A 24,411-nucleotide genomic window follows, 5' to 3' on the forward strand; every position below is an offset into this window, starting at 1 on the left:
CCAGAAAACTTTGTTTTGGTAAGCCTTTCTCTGCAAGCATGTCAAAAAATAAGCCGATCAGATTTCGCTCCCCTTCTGAGGTAGAAAGGGGATCTTATTATAATATTACCGCCCCTTAATCTGCACGTTTCCAACCACAGCGCCGCCATTTGGTTTACAACAGTGTAACTAGTTCTAACGCAATGGCAAAAGTTTGAGCAAAGTATGCAAACTGTCCCGTCAATGGCTGCACAGACGAGCACAGAACACTATTTGACCGAAAATGTCACAGCTGTCTTATAAATACCTCATTTGCATTTTAAGGGACACACACAAAAACAGTGTGATTTTGCTCACACCCAAAAAGGGTCAACTTTGACAAGCTATAATAAATGATCTGGGGGGTATTTTGAGGTGAAATTTCACAGACACATTCTGGGGACACCATAGATTTATAATACATCTTGTGAAAAGGAGCATAATGTCACCTTTAAATCTTAACCGCTTATGAATTCTGATTGCATCACGCACACTTCACAGATTTTCTTCGTTCAAATCTCAAACCTGGACAGACTGCAAGATTTGAAAATCTAATTATATATTGGCAACTTGCTGTGGACATTATATGAGGAGACATTATAAAGGCAGTCATTTCGACCAACCGTTCCTCCATCTACGTTGTCCACTGGACCCGTTTCAGCTGCTTGTTGTTTCGTGGTCGCCATTTCAAATGTTCCGTCACTTCCGTCGCCTTGTAGTCTTGCCTCTCACTGGCTATTGTGGAAGTACTGGCGTGATCATAGTCGTAATCATGCCGATTTAAAATCCTAAATATCAAACATGTCAGGCCCTGATGTGTCAGCGAGCAGAGATTTAAGATTTGATCTGTAAACGCCTCCCATTACCAGATAATTTAGGCCGAACATCGGAACCGACCGATGCTTTGTACGCAAAATGTCGGGACATTTGACAATGAACATATTTTAGTTTCTACTAGAATAGGTTTTCAAGCTTGAATGTTCAAAACACTAGGGCTGGATATTGTCACAAATTTCCCGATTCGATTCGCAAGCTTGCGTTTTAATTCGATTCGATTTGATATCGATTAATTTGGATATGAACTAAACAGGGAGTCAGTTGATATTACATTACTATAATATTGAGAACCAGTGAGAAGTCAGTGAGGCTTATGAAGACCCTCCTTCCGAAAAGCACAATGTGCTCTGATTGGTCGATTGGACCAGTGTGTTGTGATTGGTCAACCGCTTCAAGCGTGTTTCTGAAATGTCACAACCCTTACCATAACTGCAAGTTTCAACACACTACTAATGCAACTCAACTAGGCCTCGCCCCCTTTTGTTGCATATGTCTTGTGAGGGAATTATTTTAATGAGGAATCCCGGAAGTTCCCGGAAGAAAACTAAAGACTACAATCGAGGCGTTTCAGTGAGTTCAGAAACAGTGCTTACTGATATAGCGAATAACTTTCTTTAGAGTGACTTTGTTCTTTGTAACTTAGCAGACCTTCTTCATGCTCAAACAGCAACATTACACACTAAAGAAACTCTCTTTAGAGAAAGTGCTATTTCAGTTGGTTTATCAGACTACTTGAAAAGCTGATGAAGTAAGTTGTTTCGCTCACCTCCGGTACGTCCCTGGCCCACCTGTACGGCGGGGTGCAGACTGCCTTCATTGTTGAGCAAGTGAGGCAGATGGTGATAGATATTTGGCACCTGGAGGGGCTTCTTGTGAGCCAAATCCTTTAACAACTTCTGTGTCTCATCTGTAAGAAACCAGAGTATTTCAGCATTATTAAAGGATGCATAAACTATGTGAATGTTCTAATCCCAAGTATTCAATACCCTAAAATTTATCAAAACACTAACTTATTGATCCTCAGTACTAAGAAGCAGGTAGGAGTGGTTTAAATATATAATCCAAAAAGGGAAAGCAATCCACACTCAGGACACAACTGAATTATCAAGTATAAGAATGTTCCTTGGAAACATAATCAACAAGTATTTGCCCTAAATTAATGTTTGACTTGGGGTGTGTGTTTCTTGTTGTTAACATTTTACAAGACATCATCTAAGGCATTTGAGAGATGTGGCTGTAATTCTCCTGCACATATTTTTATGTGCTGACTATGGGCAAAAATGTGCAAAATGTGCAAAACTGAGCTGAAATTACAGCACTCTAGTAGTATTGGTTGCTGAAAGCATTATCAAATTAGTCAAAATAATGAGCTTACAAGATGCTCTGTGAGTGCAACAACCAGGTTCTGGAAGTAAATATCCCATTAATTTTCTTCATATGGGAATTGATTTTGAACGTAAACTTTTAAATATTTAAAGACAGTCCTCTACACCAGTAGTTCCCAAAGTGGGTGCCAACAACTGGCTAGGGGTGCTGCAGAATCTCAGCTTTTTTCCAATTTAAACAGCCTAAAATAACTTTCGTACCATATAATAACTTTTTACAACATATATTTAAAAAATATATCAAAACACCAACATATGAGCATGTCCAAACGAAAATACACAAGCGAAAAAACACTGATATATTTCATTCATATTTAAAGTTTAAATCCCCCAATGAGCTCAGCTCTGCCCTTTGAACTGGTGCGCTCAATTTTATATTTCATGCAGAGATTGACAGGATAGGGCAAAGATGGAGCGAGCATTCTAGAAAAACAAAAAAGGCAGCGCCTGTCAGTGGAGCATGATCTACGAGTTGCACTATCCTCAATCTACCAATGCCCGCGACACAGTTCCATGCACAGATATTTTAGTTTCATTTTTTAAGTTACAAGGTCAGGTTTGAACAAAGCAAATGAGAAAGTGTTAAGTATCAGTTAAGTATCAATCTTTAAACGCGTTTTGTTCCAATGATTTGGTTCAAATCACTTACTGAAACAATCATTGTCATAGAATACACTTGTCTGTTAACAATGAGTTGATAGTTTGAACGATCTTGTTCACTTATTTATTTTGAAGATCTGAGGTGAATTGTTGCTTTCAGTAAGGCTATAAAATACACACAAAATGATATTCAAACTCACACAGACGCTTTTAACATTAAATAAAGCATATAAACAGTACCTGAGATTATCATACTTTCTGTTGTTGTTCCAGCCGCGACGTCGCAGAAATAGAAACCGTTTCTAAAATAGAATCTTCGAGTGTCGCCGTCGCAGCTGGATATGACATGGTGTTAGGCCATCTGTTATGATAAATTCATGCCGCTGTTTATGCTTCATTTGTTGTTTGCTCAACTAGATCATTTTTTTTTTCTATATGTATGTACACGTGCGTTTAGTTTAATTGGGTTGGGGTGCCGTGAAAAAAAGAAGAAAAAAAAAAAAAACACTACAAAGCGGTGCCATGCTTTCAAAGATTTTGGGAACCACTGCTCTACACTCTCAAACTACTTATTTTGTGTTTATATGCAATAAACAAAAAAATTTTGATTCTATATACACAACCAACATCTTTAAATGGATAGTTTCATATTTCTCCATTGTTTTCATTAGGTTATACTGTTTGCAAAGCTACACAGGTTTGTAGTTCTTTCCCTCATTAAAGACTTTCCGACTTTCAAATACTACTTTTTGCTTCAATGTTCAATGTAATAATTCACCTCATAGCTGGGTTGCTTTGGTTCATGGCTTACAAGTCTTTAACGAAGACCTTTTTTAAAATATCAATAGGAAAAATGAAAAGGAAAAATACTTCCAGAACCAAGGACACTGAAAAAGTGGACGGGCACTTTGGCATTCTATAATAATGTGGAGATAAATGAATTCCTTGAAGGAAGCAGCTATAACAAAGCATATATTTGTTCCCACTAATTTATGCGATACACATGCCAGTTTACAGCATGACAGATAATAATAGTAAGTTGATATTGACACACACACACAACTCTTTTGTGTACTTATTAACATGCAGTAACCTGAGAAGTTGGCGAGAGCATCTTTGCTGCCGTTGGTCTCCGCGATGGCACGTCTGAACTGCTCGAGGATGGCGTTGAGCTCAGAGGAGCGCTGAAGGGTTCGGTGCTCTGCCACGCGCAGACGCTCCCTCAGGGCATGAAACTCCCTCTGATAGGCTACCAGCTTTTCTGCAGAGAGAATAGGAGAGAGAAGGATAACATGAGGCCAGACTGAAGCAGTGCTCAAGTCCTCACATGAGAAAGTGGGGTAAGTTGTGCCCCTTTTTTATTGAGTTATGTTGTTCTCTAGGCCAGTGTTATTTTACATTTTTGAAATAAATAATAGAAATAAGATTCAAAATTCTGAAGAAAACTCAATTAAAATAGTTAAATAGAAATGTTAAAAAATAATAATACAACACATAACAACACTATTAAAACATAACTAAAATGAAAACTGCCAATATAAAATACAAGATAATAGTATAAATAATACTAAAATAACACTGCTCCAAGCAAGGAAATATAAGAGAGGTATGATTAATGCTCTTAATTATTTAAAATAATTCACACAAAAAAAAGTGATAACTTAAAGGTATAATTGAAAATGTGCCCAACATTAAGGGTGAAGTAAGTTGAATCATTGGGGAATATGTAAACAACTTACATTTACATAAATGAACACAAATGAGAATGAGAGCGAGAGAGAGACAACACACATACAAACAAAAAAACTAACGCCAACCCTATTCCAGCCTTATTGTGCTGCACATTATTTACATTTTCATATAGCCAAGACAAGGCTTACTATTCAAAATGTTTGGGTGTAGCACAACAATATATAATAGTGTGTGTAACAGTTGGTTGCAACAAAAAAACAGATGTTTGGGCTGAATAAAAAAAAAATAACCTCAGAAACGTTAAGAACTGTCCAACATCTAAAGCCAGCAAAAGCATTATTTTCAGGAAACAGACCTTCCTTTTCCTGATTCCATCAGTGTCTGTGAAACATGGGTTTCCAGGAAGGCTATCATCTTGAAGAAGAGCGAGAGAAGAGAGAGAGAGAGACAGCTTGAGGTCTGAGGCAGAGCCAGTGGGAAGTGCCCTCTGTTACAGCAGATTAGCCTTGAGTAACACCGCCTGCTTTATTTGCAGACTCAACATGCAATGACTCAGACCTCACCCTGAAACAAGACCTTGCATTTAATGCATCTGAAACGGTCTCAGAGCTTCAGGAAGCTCAATGTTTTGGCTCTACACACAACGTAGGCTGTGCGTGTGGTTTGTATCTGACTGAAACAAACAGTCAAAATCAACTTTGATTTTCTTCTAAGGATCAGAAAACTCATGGTTCAGTTTTTGTGAGGATGTTCATGTCCAATTTTCCGCAAGAACATCGATTTATGTGTAGAAATGTCAGACTCTCTTTATTCAGACGGGAGCCTGATTGCTTTGAACTTCCGCTATGACAGCTGGAAGAATGACTGTTTGTTTGACCTCTGCAAGTCTTTCACAGGTTTCCTCTTGATCTCGCTTTTATCCCAAGCTTCTACATTCCCAGCGAGCTCTTCATCTTACAACCGAGGGGGTTTTGCGAGGATCCAGAATCTCAGCATTTCAGTTTCCCCTTCAGCTACAGTAGGACAGGGTTTATAATAGGGTTGTCACAGTGAGGAAATTCTCACACCGGTATATGAACTCGCGACAACACCGGTATTACAGATAACACCGGGAGGGGGGCGGAGAAGAATTGCTTTTGAAAGTGCGCTAGCTTTGCTTTTGAGTTCACAATCACGCTTACTCTGTGTATAGGCCTATAATTTAAAGCCATCAGGGAGCCGCTTTCTACACGGGGGTATTGAACTCGCTTTTGAATGTGGCGCTCGCTTTTTCGAAATTTCTATCAAACGTAACCTGTGTATAGGTAGCGGGTGTTACTGACCGAACATTTCACAAGATTAGATATTTGTCAATGACGCTCAGGATCTGTTGTGCACCAAATCCTCCGCCATCGCCCTGTCAGTCATCTCTCCTTACATTATAAGTGAAAAATCTGACTCTTACTGCGACTTATAATTGTCCAACTGAATTAAATGACATTTTCTATAAAAAAGCAAAATGACAGTGTATACTAAATGACAATTTGTATACTGAATAGTCTAACAAACCATAGAAAACTGCTGTTTTTGACACAACCTTTTGAAAAGAAACTTTATCGGTGGTAAAATTGCTGGTTGTGGTGGAAATAATTCCACAAATGAGAGTCAGTTGTACACTTTAAAAAATATATACAAATGATAAAAAGTTCCTGTGGTTAAAGAAACAGCTAGACAGATACAATTTACACAAGACAAAAAAAAAACTGCAGGAATATGGTGTCTGGTAAACCAATTCTGAGTAATATATCTATACAAGAAGACTGATGCATGCCTGCATCTAAAAATCACAACAGCTCACTGTGCTCAATACCACATTAGGGCAATTCCACGCAAAACTGTCACATCCATAACGCCAGCACAATGCCATTGTATTTAGTTGGCGTTATGGATGTGACAGTTTTGCGTGGAATTGCCCATTACTGATCAAGATGAACTGTTACTGAACTCCTCTGTGGTTTGGGCAGGCAATCAGCCAGTGCTAATGGGAAACTCTCATATTCCAAAAGATAATGACTTTAGTATGTTGAAGAGAAAAGGCACTCCATCCAACAATAACAAGGGCATCAAATTACATGTTTGTTAGCAGATCAGCAGATTTTCTTAATACATCTGACACCGTCGGCAAACAAAATGTAAATGTTAGGCCTGTGTTGCTGTAAAGAAAATGACATTAAGCTGAGTGTGGGAAAGACGTGTTCAGGCTTCTATGTTGTAATCTAAATGAGGAAGGCACACTTTGAAGGGCTGCAGGGCTGTTATGTGTTAGCGTCACTCAGACACACGCACGCGCACATAACCACAAGTTTAATAAGATGAACGGTGTTGCTGCAGCCCTGAGCAGAGAGCTTGTTGGGGGCTGAGTGATGTACGAGAGACAACAGATGTGTGCAGAATCAGCTGCTTCCATCCTTAAGGGCTTTACACCACACACACACACACAGGATGAGAAAAGTGTTTTGGCTCAAACAAAAACCTGTATACTGAACAGCTCAGTACATATTGGGCCTGCACACCTGGTCACTTCATGTGTTTCTACTGATCATATAGCTATATGATTTGTTAAAACAGTTGCATTTACACTTGGCTACATAAATGTGTCTCCATGATCTTTTATCTTTTAATTCCCGCACTATATGCACATTTAACAGAGTTCACGTCAATGAAAGCAACAGATATGCGCTGCGTTTTATTTATCGTCAGCTAATTTCAAGATCAAAAACCTCAATAGGAGAAAGAGCTGCATCAGCTTAGTCACACTGCTTTGAATGAAAATGTGTGTTGAGCATCTGCGACTTACTTTCAGTTTCCAGATGCATTTAACAATTCCCAGTTTCGCCTGAAGTGGTTTAAGTGATCGGATTTAAATCCGTCTCGAAAGCGTTTCGGAGGGCATTTACACCTGGTCTTTTTACGATCGGATAGCTATCCAATCAGAGAAAACATTGTATCTATTCATCAAACTATCCTGAAATGTACCACAGTTTCCGCAAAAATATTAAGCGGCAAAAAACTGCTTAAAAAGAAATGTTTCTTGAGCTGTATATTCGAATGATTTCTGAAGGATCATGTGACACTGAAGACTGGAGTAATGTTGCTGAATTCAGCTTTGCCATCACAGGAATAAAGTACATTTTAAAATATAGTTATTTTAAATGGTAAAAAAAACCATAAGAGACTTCTTTCAATAAAATCTCAGTGACACTTTCTCAATCCAGAGCTCCCTCCTCAGTACACTCAGACCATTCACGCCGCAGAAAAACATCTCCTTTGGAAATTTTCATGAAATTGACGTCAGAACACTTTACTGCCTGTGTTTACATACCTACATACGCCTCTGCAGTATTTAGTAACCTCCCTGTCCTGATAAACGCCATACAGTTTCACATGATTTATAATGAAGCTTGTGTAGTCGTTCAACAGTCTTCATTTATCTGTCTGTCTAGGTATATACATAAAACAAGGCATAAACAAATATAATTTAAGTATTGAATACGTCGCCTCTCACTTTAAAAAGCAAACGTACTACGCCGAGGCCAACTGTAGTCTGGATAACGTGTAATGAACAACACCAAGCTACTTCTAAGTCCAAGTCTAGGTCTGTTAGTCCAATTTCACAAAACAGACTGGTGCAATTTCAGTCAGACAAAAACTTTTGCATTATTGACAAATTATTGTATCAGCCCGAATTAAATCAAAATTTTAAAGTGCATGTGTTTGGTATAGATCAGTGGTTCTCAACCTTTTTGATTAAAAGGCCCCCTTTCTCATATAGGCTAAAATATTTTTGGGTTTATTTCTGTAAATATGGAAAAGCTGCTTGTTTTCCAACTGTTCATTAACAGAAGTACATACTAATGACAAGCTATATTTAATTAACCATGTTTCATTTTGTGATTCCTGAAGTTTCAAGAACTGTATATTCTTCAATAAAAAAAAATTGGTTATTGAGGTGGGAAAAAGAAATAAGAAATATGATTTCTACAGAGCCCCTAAAGGGACATGGTGATGAAATATATATAGGAAAAAGTATGTCAACGCTTTTGTGTTCTTGCACAAATGTTCCCCCCAAGAAACTTTTTTTCCACAACCATGTCCCCACAACCATTTTTTACAATACTAAAGTCATCCTGCGGCCCCATTGGAAGTTTACTGAGGAAAACCCAGGCCACTAGTTGAGAACCACTTGAGTACTTCTCAATTAGTTATTTACTGCATCACAATATCATGCAAGAATCTACAAACCAGCCATGAAGGACACTCAGCCCTTAAATCAGCATTACCCTAGTGTTTGTCTCAACCACAGATAGTCCACCTAATATCCTGACGGACTGCAGCCACTCTAAATGGATTAGCACATAAACTGTTGCACATCCCACTAATCTTGTTATCTTTTTCTCTCCCCCACCAGCCCTGCCTCCTTTCTCTTTGCGTTGTTTCTCTCAGGCCTTTACCCATTTGTACATAGAAGTGCAAGTGATGGATGGGACAGAGTGTGTGGGGACATTCACTGCATTTCTGATGTAATACAAAAGTTCCAACCAAGTTTTTAAATCCATTTGGTGCTGGATAAAGCTTACTTTGCTAAGAAAAGAGCTGTTTTTACATTTACATAGAGATGACAAAAAATTGACATATTGTTCAATCATGCTGTCAACAGCATGTTAATGAACAGCTCTAAGGAAAATAATCTTAATCCTGCACCAAATGGGTTTTAAAATGGGGTTGTTGTTGTTGCTTCTGTATTTCATTACACAAACATATTTGATGTGTCTTGATGCACAATGTCATATATCATCAAAAAGCAGGCAATATAGACACATGCTCAGGTCCATTCAGATACCCATCTGGAGGCATCATAGTAATCAGTGTATTTGACAACAGAAAACTGCATTTGCAACCCATTAAACTTATATAACGTGACATATGCCCGAGTGAAAGAGAATATTGAGGTGGAAATAATGTAGGGCAAGAGCTGATTTTATCCTTTGGGATTTGACTGGAGCCTGAAGAGGTGAAATACTGTATATGTTATGCAATGAAATAAGGCATAATGTAGTCATATAAATCACAAAATAAACCCTGTGTTTACTATAATGACTGGCTGACTGTATTAGCTCACTTACACTGCTACTTGAGACAGTTATGCAGGAAATCAGCTGAATAGGACAATAGGTCTATGTCACGAAAAAATTGAAGACCGGAAGTACGTCTTTTAGTAGGGATACGGCTCTTCCGGTTAGCTTTTTACAATGGCGGAGTCCGATAGATACTGCTGGACCAAATCTCTCCGCAACCTGCCTGAAGTCACATATGACGATGTGGTTCGGATGGTAAATGAAAACTCTCAAGTGGAAAAGCGTGAAAGCTGAGGTATGGCTGTCTACGTCCTGACGCAGAGCAACCCGGTACACTACAACAACAGCGGCGGGCCGTTCGCCAGTAAGGTAAACGTTTCTATGGTAACAGCGAGTTGGACCAATCAGCAGACGTTGCTGCTACACTTAGGAATGTGGGTAGTGTAGTTTGTTTTTTTCATAAGATTGTGGATAAAACATGTTTTTCTTAAAACAAGGTTGATTTCATACGAACGTATAGCTTCTACAGGAGCAAAAACCTTCGTTTCACAACCTCATAGCTCGTGGTCAGTCTACCTCGGATGGTTTAGACATTATGGCTGATAATCTAAATCCTTAGAGAAATACTGTTGACCGGAAGTTATGAATCCCTACTCCGCGTTCCGGAAGCAGGAAGTAGGCCAATTGGCATTTATAGAGTCATTATAGAAAAGTAATAAAAATATTCTGCGACTGACCAATCAGAATAAATTTTTTCAGATCAGCATGTAGTATTAATTAAAACAAAGTCACATTAGTGAAATTTTGGTGAAATTTCACAGGCAAAAAAAAGGTCCATTGCCCATGACTGCATGAAGCATTGCTCACACAGACCTTACCCTCAAACCAAGCAGCTTTCTGCTGTCAATGTGGCGATTTGCGTTAACAACTTGAACATGGGCGAAATATGTGTGAACTTTTATATTCAATCATGGAACACTCCAGAATTGGATTGAAGTGGATTTCAATTCAAACGGCGATATTTTGGCAAGCAACGGTAAATGTGACCGCACTGTACTTTTTTGAGGGGATTATGAAAAGCTATATTTTGTTTTTTCATTTGAATAATTGTTTCTTCCTAGTTTTTTGCTATCCGTTATGTACAGTAGGGTATGTTTTATTTTGTAACCAAGCAGATCTCGCACCCCCCCAATAACAAAGAAAATAAAGATTTTTTTCTTCGCCACTTTGGCCTAAATGTCTGGAATTCTATTATATTTTATACTTTGTTACCTAATAAGGCTTTGTTTTTAAAATAGGGACATTAGTTTGGCTGTACAGCTCAGTCACTTGCAAAATAGTATAACCAACATGAAAAAGAATCGTGATAAAATCTTGAATCGTGATTTTCCTGGAAAAAAAAAAACGTGATATGGTATTGTAAGACTGGAAGAACTGGAAGAGAGGGCTACTCTCTGAGAAAACAAAGGAAATTAACATTTGTCACACCCTCTTTGCAAATTTACTTCCCTGATCACCTTCTAATTTACAGTATTATTACCATATCGCCCACCCCTAATTGGGAGTTGAGTGGAAAAAGGCCAGACCGCATGCGAGTTTGCTAAAACAATGACATTATATAGCTATTTAACCAATAGCCAATAGTATCCTATAGCCAGTGTGGCCTGCTGTAAGTGATGTCAGCTGATAAAGTTAATACATTTTAAACAAACATTTATATTTGGAATAACATGCACCAATAAATCATTTCATTTTAGACCAGAAATGTGCATTAAGAAATTAAAAACGGTTAAAGTAGATTGGATGTTGCACCAGATGCCAGACTGAAAACTGATGAGAGATTAAAAACTGAAGTTTATCATTTTAAAACAGGAAGCCTCTGGCTGCTTTAGACTGGAAATTAGATTTCACTACTTTCTAATGAAGATGAATACTGCACGTTAAACAGAGGAACAGGAAGTTATTTAAACAAAGTTGCAGAATCGACACAAGCACTTTTGAGAATCACTGGGACAAGGGTATACAGCAACACAAGGTTATCAGTGTGTGTGTGTGTGTGTGTGTGTGTGTGTGTGTGTGTGTGTGTGTTAGAGAGAGTGTCTTTAGAGGACAGTCACATGCTTTCAAGGCATGCTTTTTAACAAGGACAGAGTGCAGAGGTCAAGACCCAAAGGGATACGCAAAGTTCACAACATGTTTCTTCTGTCGCATACACAATAAATGAGAAACAGGGAGAGAGTTGCAGCTGTTTGCAGCCAAGATAAGCTTGCCAAAGGAAACTAACCCACCCTCTTTATTTCCTCCTCTACGGCTCATTTACAGTAACCATTCTTAAAAATGTGAACAGTAACAATTATTTACAGTAACAGTAATTACAATTAAAACAGTAACAGTAATAATACCCTAATGGCCTTATTTATAAATATCTTTAAAATGTCTTTTTTCCAAATAAATGTAAATAATTTAAAATAATAAATTATTTTGTATAATTACACACACACAAACATAAGGAATAATTGACGACGAGCCGTTAAATTATTAGAAAAATAATGCACACCTGAGTTACACGTTACCACACCTCAAAAAATTGTTCAGATGATGCATTTAAAGACGTTTGTCAGGTTTTTGTCCTAGTTTGACTAATTTCTTATGCATCTCATCCCAAGCCTCCGTTGCTAATTCCAAAACGTCGTTTTAGAGCTAGTAATGGAGGCTTCAGCCACTGATAGCAGTCTAGTACAGTTATACAGAGAGAGAGAGAGAGAGAGAGAGAGATTAAGCATGTGTGAATTACCTCAGTCTGTCCGTCTCTACCAGCATCTACTAATAGCGGAACTACGTTTATCTGCACCTCGTGAGAAACGTCATGTAGCTTTTAAGTTGCTAAACTATTTTACTGATAAAATCTTCAGAGCAGCGCTGAAAACACGCAAGTGTGTGTCCATACCAGGCCCGTACTGTATGTGTGTGCGTTTGAGTGGGAGACAGAGAGAGCACGAGAAAGATATGTGATTTACATAATAACTAATAAATGTATAAAACGAATTTTGTGGCCAAAAACTTGTTGTTTTTATCCTTTTCTTTACTATATTTATTTGCTTGGTCAGTGTCGTTGTGGGTTTTGGTTCTTTTGCTGTTGTTGTCTATAAGGACCTTTGAAATAACTGAAATAATTTTGATTATATTATATTATATTATTATATATATATATATATATATATATATATATATATATATATATATATATATATATATATATATATATATATATATGTGTGTATGTTTGTGTATGTGTATGTACAAAATTGCTGAACACTAATTTGAAAGAAAAAAAATTAAAGACATCTATAAATAAATAATATAATGGACAATTATTAATTTAACGCTAGCAATTATACACAAAACTGGCCAATTAAAAGGGAAATGCACGCAAGCAGATTTTAAAATCAAAATCTGATATTTTACTAAAAAATGTGTTACTCCCATCATGAAGCCAGACTGACGGCATCAGTTTTCACATTCTGAGAGAATCCATGAGTTTGGCATCTCCAAATTAATCGCACTGAGATCATGAATTCATCACCACTAGGCTTGTTTAAATGAATGAAGCCAAACATAAAAAGCCTATGAATGAGGGAATAAGGAATGCAGACAGAGAAAATGTGACAGTCATTGTGTTGGTCATATGACATGTGGTGAATTGTTTTGGGAGAGAGAGAGAGAGAGTCATGAGCAAGAACAAAGGGAAAGGTAGGGGTTTGGAATGGCTGGGATACAAATGCAGTTCTCAGACCGTACAAACAATGAATGACTTCATCTTTCCTCCTCTGTTAGCTCATGTGCCGGGAAAGCAAGCAAGCAATGGCATTCATTAATTGCAGGACATACAGAATGATGGAAATCATCAGTCTTTTCTAATAAGGTGAGATACAAGAGAGTCACAGTGCCCAAAACATTTCTACTCATGCCACAAAAGAATGTGTAAACTTATGAGAAAAGGGGCATGTAGAAAAATCGGTAAGAAACAAAAAAAAAAGTAAGACGGATCATAAAAATGTGATATTGTTTTTCATGTTCTGCCCTGAAGAAGCTTCATAACAGATATTCCACAAGACAAAATATCATCTGAAATCATAAAAATTTCATTCCATTATACTGTTTAAAAGTTTACATACCCTTGGTTCTTGATAATCTGGTAATCTGGCCAGCATTAATATTGATGTAAACCATAATACTTATATATACACACACACATACATACATACATACATACATATATACCGTATATGCAACTTTCTGTAACATGTCATGTCATGTTACATGTCAAACAGTTGGTGCACTGCTCACACAAATATAGAGCGGTGCAGGGGGCGACGTATTTTTGTTGGTCAAAACCTGGAAATGAGTTGGCATTTTATCACTTCCGGTTCCATTCTCCTGAAGTCAATGGGTTTGTTGTATGGTTGTTGGTTAAATGCTTGAAACAGCTACAGTCTGTGTCATACTTGTAAGGAAAACAAACTTTCAAGGTAAATGTTTTTAAACAAAAAATTGAAAGAGTTGTTGAAAGCTTAGTGATGTGACACTGAAGTCATGCAACTATGGTGTAAAGTCACAGACCTTATTTTCCGCAATAATCCAAAAGCCAATCAAAAAATCCTATTGGGTTTTTGACGAGGGAACCAGGGTGATGCTAACTTTTGGGCTGGCCTACAAAAATACCAACACCACTCTATTAGAACCAAGTTAAAATAACTATAAACTATATGTCTTGTGGAATAATTGTAAATATCGGGTTTTGTCAAATAGCTTCATCAGGGCAGAACAAAAAAAAAAAAAAGATAATTCATCATATCAAAAAAAGATGCACATCTTGTAGATTCTGCAAACGGTTATGAGCAGAATTCTGTATTTATATAAGCAAAAACCACCATAAAATAAACAGATCAATGATGAAATATGAGAGAGTGGAAAATCCTCAAATAGCTGTAGGCTAAATCTGATGAGTAATCACATTAAAACACACACACACACCGATGCAGTGTACATCTGTAAAACACCTAGTCAGACCCACTGCACAAACAAACATCTACAAAAATGATAGCTCTGTTATTATGTTGTCTGTAGAATGTTTGACTAACGTGAGCACATTAGGAAAAAAATCCAATCCCATTCCTCCAGAAGGAAAGAATTTAAGGGGGAATGAGAGTCAGAGAGAAAGCGATCTAAAACCATGAACAAAATCACATAAACATTACTGCATTAAATACTGGTTCACTTGAGGTGTGGTAATCTGGTGCCGTGAAAATGGAGCCATCAATAAGGGACATTTCGAAACACTAGCTAAAGGACATTTACATTGAAACACTCAGTTAATGCAAAATTTTAAAATGTTTCAGATTCAGCCTATCGTGTTCATTTTTGTTGGGCGTATGCAGTTCAATAATAATACAAAGGACAATCTTTACTAGGGCTGCCCCCGACTTAAGATTTTTTTCTAGTCGACTACTAGTTGTTTATTTAAGCCTTTAGCTGACTAATCGCCCGTTTATGATATTATTTTTAATTACTTAAATATATACCACCGGAAAATGGTTTGAGTTTCATTTCTGATAAAGAATATTAGGTTTGTGTGTAGCATTGCTAACATTGTTCGACATTACAAATATTAAGAAATATTAAACCATGATAATGAGCATTTAAAATATAAATTAAGTACTCATGCAATTGCATAAAGCTTGCCACAGCGCAACGGCAAAAGTAATGATTCTAAATGTGACAAAAAATAAAAACACTGTCTAAACACTTTAATATTTATTAATAAACTAGTGTTTTCCAAGTCAATGTCAGAGGCAAAGATGAAGTTGATGACGCTGACTCATCTCCACAGAATAGTAGATGATGAATGCATGCTAAGTTAGACGTCGCTGTACTGTACTTATTTAGCTTCCACACTCCACACAAACACTTTGTGTCTAATAAGAACGAACATTTATCTCGGTTAACATTAATGTTAGAGCGAGCGGCCATGTAAAGTGGCTAACGTTAAGCTAATACTAATTAGGGTTGCACGGTATATCGGTAATGGGAAAATATCTGTATATATTTTATTTACGATAAATAACGATATCATGATTTTGCTTTTTTCGGTACATGATACGCTGCGGTTCTGAACGCTAGCTGGCATTGTACTACCCACACTAATTATAATGCAAAACTGAGGAACAAAATGGACAAAGCTGGTGAATCTCACTCAACGTGACCAAAATTTCCTGATTGTCATTATGACAGCTTTTTTATTTATGGAATAGCTAATTACTTAAAAAGGAAAAACTGTGATGGTACCAGTTTGCAGTATATAATCTAAACAACATGATGTAAAGTTACCAAATTTTTATTGACATTTATCAAGAATATTAACATAGTAAAGTTGGCATTGACGCTAAATAAATTTTTACACGTTTATGAATATGAAGGAAACAAATGGCACCTGCAGAATGAACGTTCCTTAAGTATTTTAATACAATGTTCCTATAATAGAACCAAATGTTCCAGTATTTTCCGGTTCTCAATTACCAACCCTACAGAGAAAGAATGTAGCACACATTATTTTATACCTACACACCACCTGACATTGAGTGAGTGAGTGAGTGTGTGAGTGTGTGTGTGTGACAGAGAGGTTACAAAGAGAGGCAAATAACACCTTCCAGAAATGACATCACAGAAGCTCAAGTGACAGCTATCGAGAACTGCAGCCGTTGGCACCGGAAAAATGGGGCGCAGGAGATGGTGAAACTGAAAAATGTCAAGGGCTGGAAATGTTCAAGGACTCGGCTCAACGACAATGGTTGCGTTCTCCAGCCTAATATGGAGGAAGAATGGCAGAGGATGCCACAGTGATAAGAGTATAATGGCGACTCAATGAGGACTTGTCTGAAACGTTGATAGCAGAATGATCTGGAATGATCTCGGAGCCAGAGCAGGGAATTATGCAACTAGCATCACTCTGAACAAGACAATGGTTATTAATGAGAACATTCTGGTTCCTTACATGCTGAAAAGTCTCAGAGTTCATTATCTTTCTATTGTAAAACTCTTTTTCTCTCTCAGAAGCGTGCTTAACACGGCCCCCTCGCTCTCCTCTCGACAGGGCACGGCGTGGGCTGAGCTCCTCCCGAAGCTTAACAATCCAGCCCAAACAGAAGCACAAGCATTAAGTGTATGTGATGAGCGTCGAGTCTTCTCCGGGAGCTCCATTAGAAAACTGCGCCCTTCCTCACTGCTCCTCTTAGGCTTATCAAGCCTTCCCCGGCCCGCTATTTTTGGCCCATTGTGCTTTCCACACACCCTGAGGATGCAAAGCCTCTGTGGGCTCAGCGGAGGAGAAGAAAAGAAAATAGGATGTATAAGCCAATGGTGCAGTTTTAACCTCTGGTACTAAAACAGGAGAGCAAGTGGAATGATGTAAGGTGCCATCTAATTACTAATTTGATTTAGCTGTCACTTTTATCCAAAGTAACTTCCAGCGAACATATTAAAGGGCCCCCTGGAGTTAAGTGCTTTGATCAAAGGCATAATGAAGAGTCGCAGATCAAAACTTATGGGCTCTGAAGATATAACCTTTCAGTTAAGAGGCCAGATCTTTCACCGTGCCACAGTAAACTACAGAAGCCTTAGCCGTTAATTCAAAATATTGTTAATCAAAACAAAAATACAGTAAAAACAGTAACATTGTTAAATATTAAAAAATAAATAAATGCAATTTATTCCTGTGATGGCAAAGGCAAAGCTGAATTTTCTTTCACTAATCCAGTCTTCAGTGCCACATGATCCTTCAGAAATCTTTGTAATATGCTGTTTTGATGCTCAATAAATATTTCTTATTAATTATCAATGTTGAAAACAGTTGCTTAATATTTTTATGGAAACCGTAATAGGCCTACTTTTTCCAGGATTCTTTGATGAATAGAAAGTAATTTAAAAAAAAAGCATTTATTTGAAATAGAAATCTTTATTATAACATTATAAATGTATATACTTTTACTTTTGATCAATTTAAAGCATTCTTGCTGAATACAACTATTAATTTCTTTTTAAAACAAACAGAGCCCATATGTTTGAACCATTGTGTGCATTGTTTTAACGTTACATAAAAATGAACAAAATACGTAGTGCTGCACGATTAATCGCATCGCAATCGCGATGTCAAGCCTACGCAAAATGCGATTTTATATTAAATAAACAAATTAGCGCTGTTAACGCAATTAACGCAGCATCTGTTAATTTTTGGCATCCTTTGGCTAGTGTTACATGATCCTGCTCTTATTCATGCTTTTAAACCATTCATGCGCGATAAGACAAAAATGAACGCGCTGCCTGTGAATGTCCTGACTGTGACGCACAGAAAGACTCGCGCTGATATCGTGCGTGCGCACAAAACAGCATGCCAGAATACAGTTGTCTTTCGAGCTTGAACGAACAATAACACACACAATTATGCCAAAATGTCTTTTTGTCGAGTATCTTCATAACATAAGAGTAGTCTTATGATGAACGTGAAGAGTTGTGACTCGTGAGAGAATGAGGCGCGTGTGAGATCCGCGTCTCTGACAGCAGCGGCTGGTCTTAAAGGGACAGTACACAGTAGCCACTAATTATATCTGTCGCTAAAGTTAATCAAACAACAAAGGGAACAGAGAAAAACACTCACTGCTCTTGACTAAAGAACTTTTTTCTTTAGGCAGATTATCACTAATCTGTGTGTGCATTTATTTTCCTTGAGAACCAAGCAAGTTGACTCATGAAACCATTTGTTTATTATATCGCAATCGCAATATTGACCTCAATTATCGCAATATGACATTTTCCCCAAATCGTGCAGCCCTACTTTAAAATAATGTAAGTAAATATAAGTTGTTGCTGTGGTACTGAAAGTGTTATTAAAACCATACAGCAATTATCGTTAAGTTGATTAAAGGACACAATCCCCTCCCCCTTTCTGTTAAATTTGAACAAGCTTGTCATGACACAATACATATGTGATTCAATAAACCACGATGCATCACAAGATCATGATATTCATAACTGACTCAGCAGTCAGCACAGCCCTATTTTACTTTACATTTCATGTAGCATTCACTGAACAAATCAACTACTCTGACAAGTATATACTATGAGAATGAGAAAACCCACAACAACTGCAAATATATTGAAGTTCTTATCAGGTTGAACTTTAAACCTTAAAGGGAAATAACAGTGCAATAAGACTGAAATTACAAGATTGTTAATGTGTTGGCCCATACAAACAGCGAACAGCACTCGATATCATGCAGAGCAAGCCTGACTGAGAAAAGGCAACATAGCAGCAAGTCAATAAGAGAATTATTCAGACCCGAGTGGCATCGAGCTATGCTATAATGAGTCACTACATACAGTGACATCAATGCCCTCCACGAACTTCCGAGGTGTGTACATATGTGGGAGAGTTTCCCGTCAATGAATTCTGTGACCTTTCTCTCTCAAAGCTTTTTCGATCGGACTACAATATTCATCAGCTAAAGTTATGCATCACATTTTTTTGATTTAGCTTACATTTCAGAGCTTAATCCAACAAGCTGACACACAAGTGTCTCTTTGTACCTTCAAGCTATAAACAGCATCTTCAATGAAATTAACCTTAACAGGATTTTTAATTTTTAAGATTCCTCTCCAGGACTGTGGTCTACTATACATACAGCCTTGAGTCTTGAATTTTAAGGTTGATTTTGTAGAAGATCCTGTTTATAGCTTGATGGTACAAAAGAGACAAATATATAGTAATCTAAATGTCTGTATAATGTGAATGTGTGTACTGCTTAATAAAATGGTAGAGAGAGAAAAAAGACATACAGAAATGTAATTGCAGAATTCAATTCACCAAAATCAAACAAATGGATTTGCAAAACAAATCTCCCAAGTACCAAAGAGCAAAAATGTCTCTCAACAGTTGCATGAAAATGGAATGAAATATCTGTGATAACGCATTGTGTTACAACATCTTGTAGCAATTACAAATGTTTTCCCATTTGTTTGTGATGGGAATATAAATGATGTGGGATGCAAATTGGCCAACCTCTACATTTGGCTAAATCCCAAGGGGAAATCTTGCATAACACAGTGAAAATCAGATCAGAGCAGAGTTTGGCAAAGATCATCAACAAGCATTATAGAACTGTATGTTTTGCTTTATACAATTCTAATCAATACAGGGATGGATTTAACTAGAGAATGATCGACCATAGAGCAATGAGCTGTCACAATGTGCACCAGAGCTCATCGATTTCCAACTAGAGTACTTGGGGTATTATTCTTTCAACATTAAGATATGTGCAGAGTTCCCTTTAGACACTTTATAGACAGAAAACATGAATTCCTTTAAGGTTAAAGCTAACTGGAAGTGTTCTCACAACCTGTGGTGTCCATTATCAGTTTATTGATCCCCTCTTGTGGGGTTTGAACTTATAACCTTTTGGTCACCAGCTCAGCTATTTAACCATCAAGCACCTTGTAAATTATAACCAAAGTATTCAGTAGTTTAGGCCAAAATACTACAGTTACTACAATACTATCTGCAATAAAATTCACGCACCCTACCACTTTCACCAAAAATGGAAATTAAACAAAAAGGGTGTCTTAGTTTGTTTTAAGGAATTGCACACCAGTTCTGGTCCTCTACATTGATTGGTGAGGTGGCATTCCAAGCATGTCAATATTTAAGCACTGAAGCACTGATATCATATCCATATATGGCAGAAATAGTAAGAGTAAAATGCTATTCAGAATTCAGCCTTGGTGAGCAATGCTGAGGAAGTCAGTTAGTCCAGAAAAAAACAGTACATGAAGAGTCCGAATTCACAGTATTCATAAAACAGTATAGCCGAAAACTACATTAAGTCAAGTCAGCTTTATTTATATAGCGCTTTATACAATATATATTACAGATTTCAATACAGCTTTACAGTGATAACAGGAACATGATGCATTTCGGCTGTTGTTCAGCTGAAGTCTGTTCAGTGTGGATTCAGTTCCATTGTAAAGATCATCAATTATTAAAATAGTTCATTTCATCTATAAAGCAGTTCTGCAACAAATGATGTCATCGTCCAGCTCAGTTCAGTTCTCATACAACAGCGTCAGTGCAGTCAGATCAATAATATTGTTGAGTATTAAGAGTCCCCAACTAAGCAAGCCAGAGGCAACAGTGGCAAGGAAACCGAACTCCATCGGGGACAGAATGGAGAAAACAAAAACCTTGGGAGAAACCAGGCTCAGTGAGGAGACCAGCTCTCCTCTGGCCAATGAACAAACACAATGTGATTATGGTTCAGGTTGCATCACAAGTCTTATTATTGCATTACTGGTCTTATTATTGAGAGATACGAGGGTCTGTGGCTCTACTGTTAGAGAAAGCGTATCGACTAACTTAGATCAAGTGTGCCTTGATAACCAATCACATTACAGTCTTGACATCATCATTTGAGTTGTGCGACAGTCAATCACTGTTTGCGGATACCATATAAATGAATGAGAAGTGCCGTAAACTGAATCATACCTGTCGCGCAATTGTCCGTGACTTCTCTTATAAAACAGCATTTTTTTCGTTTGTAAAAATAAATTTTTAAAAATTTTAACTAATTTTTAAGAGCGAACATGTTGAAGATCAGCCGATGGACTGTCGATTCGTTAAATAAGCCGGTTTCCAACAAAAGCGGTTCATTCAGCGTAGTGAAACCCATCCTCTGTTGACATCCATTCAAGAAAAGAGGGCTTTTTCCCTGCATACCACAGTGTTAGCAGGCACTGCACTTTTTTTCTAACCTTGCAGGCTTGACTTCAAATGGCTTTGATGCAACTTACACTGTGGGTCACATGACATTGACAACATGACGAATGTAGTACCTCCGGATTCCATTCATACATTAGAGAAAATACTTTTTTATCAGAAGCCAAGTAAGTTCTTGATCAAATGTACTACCTACTGACACTAGTATATGATTTCGGATGCAACAAGTGTTTCTTTTATTTTACTCCGTGTTCGCTTAGAGTGGGTTTCTCTCACTAGAGTGACAAATGAAAAACCCGGAGGTGGAGCGGAGTGATAACTGAATGACTTGAGTGGGTAGCAGGGAAATCTTGTTGATGACTTATAAGACCAGATTTTAGACTCAGTGATGCTTGGGTGACACAAAGTCTGTTGGTTTCTATTGGAACTATTTTCTTTGGCCGGAGAAGTATTAAACCAACTAAAAGGCCAAATTTATTCTGCACTGTAAATTACTGGATAACAATAAATTTGTTGAACTTTTGTATAAAACTTGAACTTGCAATTGTGTGATACAGCATAACTGAATGATTCTCAGAGATGAACTCACCTTTGCCATTTTGCCAAGCCGTGTACCAGGACAGACTGAGAAACGACGTGAAGAAAACAATCGCAGTGGCAACAGTTCCATGTCTGAGCCTCATCTCATTTCAGCGCCTCCCCGTGCAGCTGGTCCTCTGGTCCTCCAGATCCAGGCGTGCATAAGCGTTTCAGAGGATCATATACTGTCCTCTTCCTCCTCCTCCTCCTCCTCCTCCTCCTCTCGGTCGCTGCTGGAGTCACGAGGCAGCCCAGCGGAACTGATGCATTTCCAGTGAAAGATGTGCAATCCTCATGCCTGCCGTTACTGGAAGAGATCATGAATAAATGAAGATTCACGGAAAGGCACAGAAATAGACGTGAAAACATATATTGTCTTTGTTTCGGTCTTCTTTTTTTCCACCGCATTGATTACAACATAACGTTAGTTTAACTGATAACGTTAGCTGTTTAAATATGCAACCATAATTTCAAAGGAAATGAATCACCGATAGACATACAGAAATACTGCAGAGGAAAATTAATATAGGGGGAGGGGTGATTGAGTAAAATAAAACACTGAATGGTTAGAAAAGGACACATAATTAGGGGCTGTAAGATAAACAGAGTTGACTACCTGTCGGAGGACCCCAATTGTCAGACAGGCATGATCAACAGCCCCAAGTTCAACACTTCTTACCTTTCAGCCTGTTGTTGAACAACCAACCGGTCCGGCTCGATCTCATAAGAACTGAAGATCCAGCAAAAAAAAAAAACGACCAGAAACACGTTTTGTAATGTTCGTTAAAATAGCCAAATTAAACGCACCGTCCTGCCAGAATCTTCAGCGGTGGTGTGATCTCTCAATCAAACTTTGCTAAAGAACACACCCACACAAGCTACGATCGCCCACCCAGACACATGATTGGCTGGAGTCAACAGACCCCACCCTTCAATGACGTTGATTGGCAGGAGCCAGCAACAGCTCCTGTCTGCCGCCACACGGCGGACTGAACCTATCGCACACTCACTCAAGTAATATTTATTTACTTATTGACTTTTTTAGTTATTTTTTTTCTTTCTATTAAAAATATATTCCATTGTCAAAGTACCATGTGCAAGTATTTATCAACAAGCTCACACGGCACACATGCACACAGCAAATTTCATACTGAACATATTTTTCAATTTAGGAGAATGAATGTTGTATGTTTGTTATATAGTCAGTAGGCTAGTCATTAAATTGCTTTAAATTCACGTTTAGAAAATCCATAAAGAGGAATCTAAATACTGAGTGTAAGTGGTATAATGATAATTATATTTTTAAATTTCATGTGTGTGTGTTTTTTAGTTATTAATGTTATAAGGAAGTTGCATACATGCAATGGAATTATAACATATATTATATTTTTCTTTGTATACATTACTTTAAAAATGGAAAAGCTACCCATAAATATTGCAAGCCATACAATGTCCTAATTTCTACTTTCCTGGGAATAGCCTACTTATACTACTCATATAATAATACTGCTCATAAGTCATCTGTCATATTTAGATACATTTAGATGTGCGTGTATGCCATGTATGAATGTGGGCACCAGAGGGCACACACATTTAATGAATAATTGATTGGCTTATCTGACCTTCACTATCACTGATAGCTTGTGGGCCTGAACCTTTATTGTATGCAACCCTCTCTCATATCTTTTCATTTATTTTCCCTATTCTTGTTATTGTAATGTAGTGTCATCAAAAGTGATATTACTGCACCCCATACCAATTGCAGTCTGTATTTAAACCTATACTTTTGCTTTCGTCTTTCCTAATCTCTCATTGACGCAGTCTTTTCATAGACCGCACTCTGTCTCCCTATAGTCTATTTTTATTTCTATGCATATCTCTTCCTTTTAAACACTAAAGCCTGCAATTTAGTCATATATTTATGATTTTTTGTTGTGTAACTAAAACCAGTGGTACCTATGTGCTTATTTTTACTCTTTGTTGACTCACATTCTGTTTTTTCAGTATGTCTCACCGAACAGTTTGGTTTATGAGAACTTGTGGGCTGATGATAAAGCTGAAATCTTTTAAAAGGAAGTGGAGATGATTAATTACAAACTGCACTTTTTAAAATTTTACTCGAGCCAGATACTGTGTTACATAAGAGAGTTTTGCTGGTCTCTCAGCAATTCTATTTTAAGCTTAATTCTGTATTATATAATCATATTACTCCAATCAATCCTTTTTGTAATCTACTACATTTGCATCAAGTCTAAAACACAAACCGCAAAATGAGAAACTGCTCTTTCCACACAATATTTAATTTTTGCTTTCATTTTATTTGTGCAGCACATGTATATCATTGTGAAGAGGTAATGCAAGGCAC

The 24,411-nt window shown here is 37.4% G+C and overlaps 1 protein-coding gene across 2 annotated transcripts in view; it reads right to left on the reverse strand.

The window, feature by feature from the left end:
- The window catches only part of mgat4a (alpha-1,3-mannosyl-glycoprotein 4-beta-N-acetylglucosaminyltransferase A), a 57,441-nt gene extending 34,530 nt beyond the window's left edge, over window positions 1-22,911 (reverse strand). For both annotated transcript variants that reach the window (XM_084121941.1, XM_084121942.1), the window contains exons 1-4: window positions 22,726-22,911; window positions 22,057-22,353; window positions 3,934-4,101; window positions 1,622-1,762 (exon numbers count right to left, since the gene is read on the reverse strand). In XM_084121941.1, coding sequence (XP_083978067.1) covers window positions 1,622-1,762; window positions 3,934-4,101; window positions 22,057-22,150 — 403 coding nt within the window. In that variant the 5' untranslated portion in view covers window positions 22,151-22,353; window positions 22,726-22,911. The remainder of the gene's footprint in view (window positions 1-1,621; window positions 1,763-3,933; window positions 4,102-22,056; window positions 22,354-22,725) is intronic.
- Window positions 22,912-24,411: the final 1,500 nt, after the last annotated feature.

The sequence above is a fragment of the Abramis brama genome (assembly GCF_963993115.1).
Source record: "Abramis brama genome assembly, chromosome: 8".
In the NCBI taxonomy this organism is placed as follows: domain Eukaryota; kingdom Metazoa; phylum Chordata; class Actinopteri; order Cypriniformes; family Leuciscidae; genus Abramis; species Abramis brama.